The 7,651-nt window shown below is 47.0% G+C and overlaps 1 protein-coding gene across 1 annotated transcript; it reads right to left on the bottom strand.

Annotated features, from left to right (window-relative positions):
- Window positions 1–6,402: 6,402 nt before the first annotated feature.
- LOC119303406 (protein app1-like) lies at window positions 6,403–7,189 on the bottom strand. Its single transcript, XM_037580534.1, has one exon. The coding sequence runs from the start codon at window positions 7,106–7,108 to the stop codon at window positions 6,674–6,676; it is 435 nt and encodes a 144-aa protein (XP_037436431.1). The 5' UTR covers window positions 7,109–7,189; the 3' UTR covers window positions 6,403–6,673.
- Window positions 7,190–7,651: the final 462 nt, after the last annotated feature.

Raw genomic sequence — 7,651 nt, 5'->3', positions numbered from 1 at the left:
GGCTCGCGTGCGAGTGAAATCATTAGAGCGGCAATATTGGATTTGGGGGAGTGTGTTTAGTGCAATTGTCGCATGTGTTGTGCTGTAGATGAGGCTGTGATGCTTGTGTGGTTTTTGTGCTACTTTTCCTTGTAAATTGGCCTGCTTTGTTTGGTTTTCGATCCAATTTCCCTTATAAACCGAAGCACCCAAATCCTCAAGCTCATGGTGGATCAACAACACTGAGTTTGGAGAGATAGAAGTTGTGTGGTGCTCTAGTCTGGGCCTTCGTTAATAAATCGGTCAACATCGGAAGGCACATACTGAAGAGCAATAATTTGATCTTGCACACTGGAGCACACCAAGGAAGCATCAACACCAATATACTTGGCGAGCTCATGCTTCAAAAGGCCGCACACGATACTGATAGCACTTATACTATCTGATAAGAGAGTAGTAGATGTAGTGATTGAAACACAAAATCCTCGAGCAGCCATCAAAGCCAAGTCACATCTACTGTCAAAATAGCCGTACCTCGCAACTTAGCCTCTACATTCGAACAAGAAAGTGTAGTATGTTTCTTCGTCTTCCAGACAATGAGAAACCACCAAGAAAAACATTAAGCGGAAAGGGGTGACGAATTTGAGCATGGGAAGAAGAGACAGCGAGAGAGTCTCATGAAGATCCATGCAATGAGAAAACCACAAAAACATAGTAAGCAGAAAGGGATAAATGAATGGGAAGAAGAGACCGCGAGAGTCCCATGAAGATATCGTAGAACACATATGTGGTGACTATAGTGGATTGAAGTGGGAGCAGAGAAAAACTGACTGGGTGTGGTGACTATGAACGGGATATGAAATGTGCGGACGAGTGATTTAAATAGACAAGACTCCCAACAAGATGACGGTAGATGGGGCTAGGAGGGGAGGTTGCCGTTACTATTGACGAAGCTCTGAGGAGGTGGCGCACGACTTGGTGTTCAAAATGGTTTCCTTCACAGTCATACTTTAGACTAGGGCTTTTTACAGTGTGAATGTGGTCGCGCTAGAGGTCTACCATCTCTTGGAACGCTGCTGCTTTGAAGACTGACTTAAGAGCCCTGGAGTTGATCATGTTGGAATTGGTCTTCGGGCTTTGTACTCGGTACAACCGGTCGAAGATTGCATGCTAGGAGTGCCACTCGCTCTCATTTTAGAAGAAAAAGTCATCTTGTCACGCGGTAGAAATTCCCATATTCACATGGGCTTCTTTGACGCACCTCGGCGTCCATTCTCCATAAATTTGTGGTATCCTTCATTTCTGTTCCTCCTGGGCTAGCAAATCCGATGTCTAAGCGCCGGCGAAGCTGCCATCTTGATGAGGCTGGTAATTGAACCTGCTTTGCCTGCTATTTGCCACCAGTTCTTCAACTTTCTTTGTGCCGCTCACACCGGCATGTCTCAACTCCCCCACGATTTTCACCTCCTTTTCCTTGCCGTTACCAAAGCCGGATAGATGAAGTGGCGCCAAGTTTCTGGCATTCTCTTTGACAAGAGGGTGCCACAAAAGCTAAAGGCAAGTTTTATAGGACGGCGGTTTGACCCGCAATGTTGTATGGCGCTGAGTGTTAGCCGACTAAAAGGCGACATGTTCAACAGTTAGGTGTGGCGGAGATGCGTATGTTGAGATGGATGTGTGGCTACACAAGGAAGGATCGAGTCCGGAATGATGATATACGAGATAGAGTTGGGGTGGCACCAATTGAAGAGAAGCTTGTCCAACATCGTCTGTGATGGTTTGGGCATATTCAGCGCAGGCCTCCGGAAGCTCCAGTGCATAGCGGACGGCTAAAGCGTGCGGAGAAGTCAAGAGAGGTCGGGGTAGATCGAATTTGACATGGGAGGAGTCCGTTAAGAGAGACCTGAAGGATTGGAGTATCACCAAAGAACTAGTTATGGATAGGGGTGTGTGGAAGCTTGCTATCCATGTGTCAGAGCCATGAGTTGGTCGCGAGATCTTATGGATTTCACCTTTAGCCTACCCCAATTTGTTTGGGACTAAAGGCTTTGTTGTTGTTGTTGTTGTTCCTTGCCGTTACCTTCATTTATTTTTCACCCTGCCCCAATTTACTGGTTTTATGTTAATCTCTCTCATTCCTGATTCTTCTTCTTGGCTTATGTATGCTCTCACTTTCCTCCCTCCCCTACAACTCCAGTTTTGAGATTTTGCTCAACAACTTCCTTCTGGTCACTAATCTCTGGTTTTGGTCAGAATTTGTTGATTGTATGTGCCCTTTTGTACTGCTATGAGAATTGTATTTGTAAGCTCGGTTTATTGTGTTATGCAAGGTGCTTCTATCAAGTTAAATGGATGCACTGATATGTTGGTGCTTCCGCAATGCATATTTAGACAATGTAGAAGTTATTCGCATGTTCTTTCCAGCTGTATCTGCATAGGTAGTCATCTTGTAGAATTTGGGTATGCATTCCACTCTTGTTCTTTTCTGAACATAATTCATATATAGAAAACCAATATTGTCAGCTACATACCCTGAATAATCCAATATGCTCTTAGAATTATTTCCTATCTTTGTGATTTATTAGGTAACATAATTCTAGGACATATGATTGTTATTGAACCTTAGGTCAATTAAGTTCCAGGCCACCATCTTTGGTTTCCTCTGTTTGATGCCTGAAAGCAGATGGGGCATCAATTATCCATTTTCTGAATACAAAACATTAAGAAACAGACTGAAGTGAGGGACAAGGAACAGACACTTGATGTGCTTGCTGGGAAGGCAATTACAAAGGAATTAGTGGTCTGCTGTCCTCCTTAGTCCTTTGAATGGTTCATTTTCTTTTGCCATCCAATAACATGACTAATGCCGACACATCTCCATTGTGGGTTTTATATTTTCACTAACCATGTCAAGTTTCCCTCTCATTGGAGTAACTACTTAAGGAATCTGTTAACCGGTTCATGGTTTCTGTAGCAAGAAAGAAGACAAATCTTGATTTCTTTATGAAGGGGTGGAAGGTATATTTCTGTATTTAAGAGTTTACCTATTGATACAGTTTATCAATAGGATCTATTGACAGTCTCTTATGAATGCCTTTGGTGGTAACTATTTATGGGTAATGAACGATTACTTGTGGTGCAAGTACCATAACTTATTCCCATCGTAGGATATGTTTAAACATCTTGAGCGAATACTCCATACATGTTGAAGCTTTAAGCCTCTTGTTTGCCACGTTGTTTAGGTATCAAGAGCCTTTTCTTTTGAAGGCATTGGCTTTTATGGATTTTATGTATGCCTTCGACAGAGGATTTTATGTATTTCCTTTATTCTGGATTTTATGTATGTCTGTTGTGATGTTAGTTACAGATTGATTCAAAAGGCTTCAGCTGCGGATTTGTTGGTGTAGTCTATTTTAGCTGGGGTGACCAGTTGGTTTGCAGACAACGATGGTTTGGCCCTGTTCCCCGTTCTTTATATGAAGTGCTACTTTGCTTTTCTGATTTGGAAACTTGATTCTTCTAATTCAAGGATTCTGCTGATGGTTGAGCAAGTAGGTGGGAACGTCGCATGGTGTGCGCTGCACATTCCGGCAGTATTCAATTCTTCCTCGAAAGCCGCCGTCATCTTGGCTGTGCTGTTCGAGGACGAGAAGTCAAGGCCCAAAGCCGCTGCCGCAGTTGTTGCCCTGGTGGCGACATTCATCCAGCGCTGATGTGTGATAAACTGCCCAGAACCTCACTAGACGCTGAAGTGGATTAGATAAATTTGTTGCTTGCATCCAGAATAGTTACTTTGTGTGGACTGCGTCTGGGCCTTTTGGTCAAATGCCGGCAGTATAGTTATCCTGTCACACTGTATGGAAGAGAGCAGCTGGCAAAGGGAGAAGACCCAAAACAATACAGTAAGATTTACAGTAAGTATGTTATTATGTTGTGTTCAGTGACACCGTGGAGTAACACAACGCAACTGTATCGTTTCCTACTATTTTTGCAAATCTCACATTCGTCTGTAAGAATAATATCATGAATTAGTACTATTTTGGGACGTGCTTGCTACAATGTCGCAACTGAGCGATGCCGCATGCCTAAAGGTATGGGCCGAGTGAGTAGGGAGTGTAGGACATGCCACCGTTTTCTCTGTCGCAACTGTTGCTTACCCTCTATTTTTCTGTTCCTGTGTGATCAATCTGTCCAGCGACATTTCTGGAGTAAAACCATGCAAATGCAGCGGGATCTTTGTTGTAAATTTCTTTACCAGCTTTGCTGCAATGCCTGAACTTACAGTGTCTTTTCTTTGGCGGGTAACAGCGTCCTCCATGGGCTTGTATGCATTTGATTACCTTGGTTTTATATCGCTTGATTACCTTGACTTTGCATAGCAAAGTACATGAAGTTCTTTGAATACGGTCTTTTTTTTATCTTTATTAGGTAGAGTCAGCCTTGCTAACATATAAAAAATGGTCTTCCATCTCAACGGGCAACCATGGCATCGAGAAGAAACACAAAGAACTAGGTGTTGTTTCTTCCAAATTTGTTGCCTTTTACCAGGCTTTTCGGGCTCTTAGTGGGTCATGAGATGCCTTTGTGTCATGCCGCAGGGATCACATTAGTTCTTCTCTCATTTTCAAAGTATATACAGAATGGCTAGAAACATATTACCTCCACCACCACTTTTTCCACATCTCAATGCAGTCTTTTGTCAATGGATGGATGTGATAACTCGTGTACCGCTTGCGCAGGTACAAATGCATTTCCCAAGAATGTTTGTGTTTATTTTTTTTTGTTTTCAAAAGTGTTTTAGTAATTTATCTTTGTCATTTAAATTTTCATTCTTTTTTTGTTTATCATGCGTGGAAATAAATTGCACACTTTCACTTTTTGGGTGCAATTAACTTTTTTTTGTGCATATGCGTTTTGTTGGGTGCAGATACACTTTCATATGGTTCAATTATATTGTCCGCAACAAAAAAATTGTACTTTTATATTTTGTTTCAATATTTTGTTGCACTTTTATATTTGTGCAACTACACCTTTTGTGCAATTACACTCATGCAATTTGAACTGTTTTTTTGTAATTGTAGTATTTGGTGCAATTGTACGTTTTTTAGAGATGTTTTCCTTTTGCGGGATTAGAGATGATTTTCCGAGCACCTGGAAGGGAAGAGATGATATAACATCACTCGTTAACTCAGTTATATGCATGACAAGTATAACTCAGCGTAAGAGCATCTCTAATAGGCACGCCAATTGCGCGGCGCACTAAATTTTTTTTACAACATCGAAATAGCATTTTAGCACGCGCATAAGGGTGGTTGCTTTACCGGATGCTGCAAAATTTAGCATGTCGCTATAGTGCTTCACCAGGCGCCGCAAAATCCAGCGCACGTGACCTGATAAAACGATGCTAATTTAAATAAAACTAGATAAAAATTGAAACAACACATACGACAAAAATATGAAACAACACATGGTTCAAATCCATAGCATAGTTCAAGCCCCAAACCAAAGCTAGTTCATAGGATGCTAAATAAAAGTAGATAAAACTACTACTCGTCCTCCTCGGTGATGTAGTCCGACGACGTAAACGCGTCGAGCCACTGAGGATCTTCATCGTCTCAGGTCGACGCAGGTCCCAGCTCGACGCAGGTCCCAGCTCGATCTGGGCTTCCACCAGTTCCTTCCCCGCACGCTTGTCCGCCCGACGCATGGCTCGCTCTGCCATCCTCTGCGCCGTGTACTCGTTCGTGGCAGCGACATCCTGCGAGAAGCACTCGGGCCACACCGCCAGGGCGTGCTCGTTTGCCTCGTCGATGAGGAGGCGGCGCTCCCGCCTCCGCTGGAGGCGGCGATCCTTGTTGGTGATTAGTCGTGGGGGAGGCGTAAGTTCCTGCGCCTGCTCGCGCGTCCGCACATCGGAGAAGTTCATCTGCGCCTGTGGCCTCCTGAGGTGCCATGCCAGCGCGTCGTACGCGCGGGCGGCCTCGAATGTTCCGAGCCCGAGGCGTGTATCGCCAGAGCGTTCTCCGCGTAATACACGCTGGAGGGGTGGAGGCGGACGTCGTGGAAGCCCGAGCTGCTCCGGGGGCGCGGCGGCATGGCGGGGGAGACGGCGGGGCGGCAGTGAGGCGCGGGAGAAGGCACGGCGGCGGCGGGGCGCTGGAAGAGGCGAGGAAGAAGGCGCGGCGGTAGGGAAATCATGGCGGTTGGCGGGTACTGGCGCACGGCTTTTAACCAGTACGCTAGGCGTCACACCGCACGCTGCCGCTTTTCCCTATGCACGTCAGTTTTTTCTGCGCGCCTGCTGGAGCGCCCCGCGCGGCCTCTCGCGTGCCAAGCTGGCGGTTTATCCAGCACACGCCTGATATTTCGTGCGCCTGTTTGGAGATGCTCTAAATAGAAATTTCTATGTGGGAAAAATACAAATACCGTAAATAGTAATTTGTATTTAAGAAGATCAAGAAATACATACAATGGGACAAAACCCTCAACATTCAAACACTACAAATACATATACTACTGAGACGTAAAAAAAGGGCAAGAATTACTGACACTGTGATACATCGCATATAAAAGACCAAGCTTGCATGTAAGAAAATGTACGTCGTGTCCACGGAGTGACCTGGCGCTACTCTCACACGAAATGGAGCCCTATCGTAGACGTGGACAGGGCGAGAGCACCGCCGCGAGGACGTGCCTACGCTGACGGGGGTGGTGCCGCGAACGGCATAGGCACATTCACATTCGGGACGAACGGCAACAGCGGCAGCGTCACCTTGGGCACGACAATGGCGGGCATTGGCGCCATCGTCACCTGCGGCACGGTGGGTAGGGTGACCTTGGGCATGGGCGGCAGGACCGCCTTGGGCACGACGATGGCGGGCATGGGCGGCAGCATCACCTGCGGCACGGTGGGGAGAGTGACCGACGGCACGGGCGGCATCAGGGTGACCGTGTCCGTGGGCACGGCAGGCAAGGTCGGCACGGCCGGCAGGCCAGGGACGGCGCTAGCAGCCGGAGCGGCACCCGCCAGCGTCGTGCCGGCCAGGTTGCGGGCGGCGTGGCACGTGCTGCCGGCGAGGAGGAGCGCGCACGCCATGATCACGGCCAACATGCTCGCGTTGGAAGCCATATATATAGCTAGAATTAGCGAAGGTACTGTTGAGAGACGGTTTTCTGTCTCGTGTGTAGCAGGTGACTGCAAGATGTTGCTTCTGCGCTGCTGCGATGTATGAACATGGGTCAATGCCTGGCAATTTATACAGTTCAAAGTGATCGTGTGATTAGGTCGGTTGTTGGCCAGATTCAGGATGCCTGTGCCTGCGTCGTCAGTCCAAAAAGGGAGGTGCTTTGTGTGGTCGAGATAGCTAGGCGATAGCTACAATTTTCTGGGTTTAGGTGAAGAGCTGGCCGACGCTGCAGCTTCGATTTACTCAACCGTCTTTGATTATTCGTACCATCATTTCTCAACAGCATCAGTCACACGTTCTCGAGCGAAGGCGCACTGACAGAGACGGTATCCTCGTGGACGTTGGAGCCGTCCCAGTCACCTGAGCGGCCGCCGCGCGCCATGGGCTTGGTCATTCGGCGGCGGTGCGAGGTGGCTGCGCGAGGTCGAAGCTGCGGCGATGCGGGGAAGTCCGACGACGGCAGACGGTGGTTGTGCTCCGGCGGC

Source organism: Triticum dicoccoides, chromosome 5A (genome assembly GCF_002162155.2).
Source record: "Triticum dicoccoides isolate Atlit2015 ecotype Zavitan chromosome 5A, WEW_v2.0, whole genome shotgun sequence".
NCBI lineage: Eukaryota > Viridiplantae > Streptophyta > Magnoliopsida > Poales > Poaceae > Triticum > Triticum dicoccoides.
This window is presented reverse-complemented; position numbering and strand designations above follow the sequence as displayed.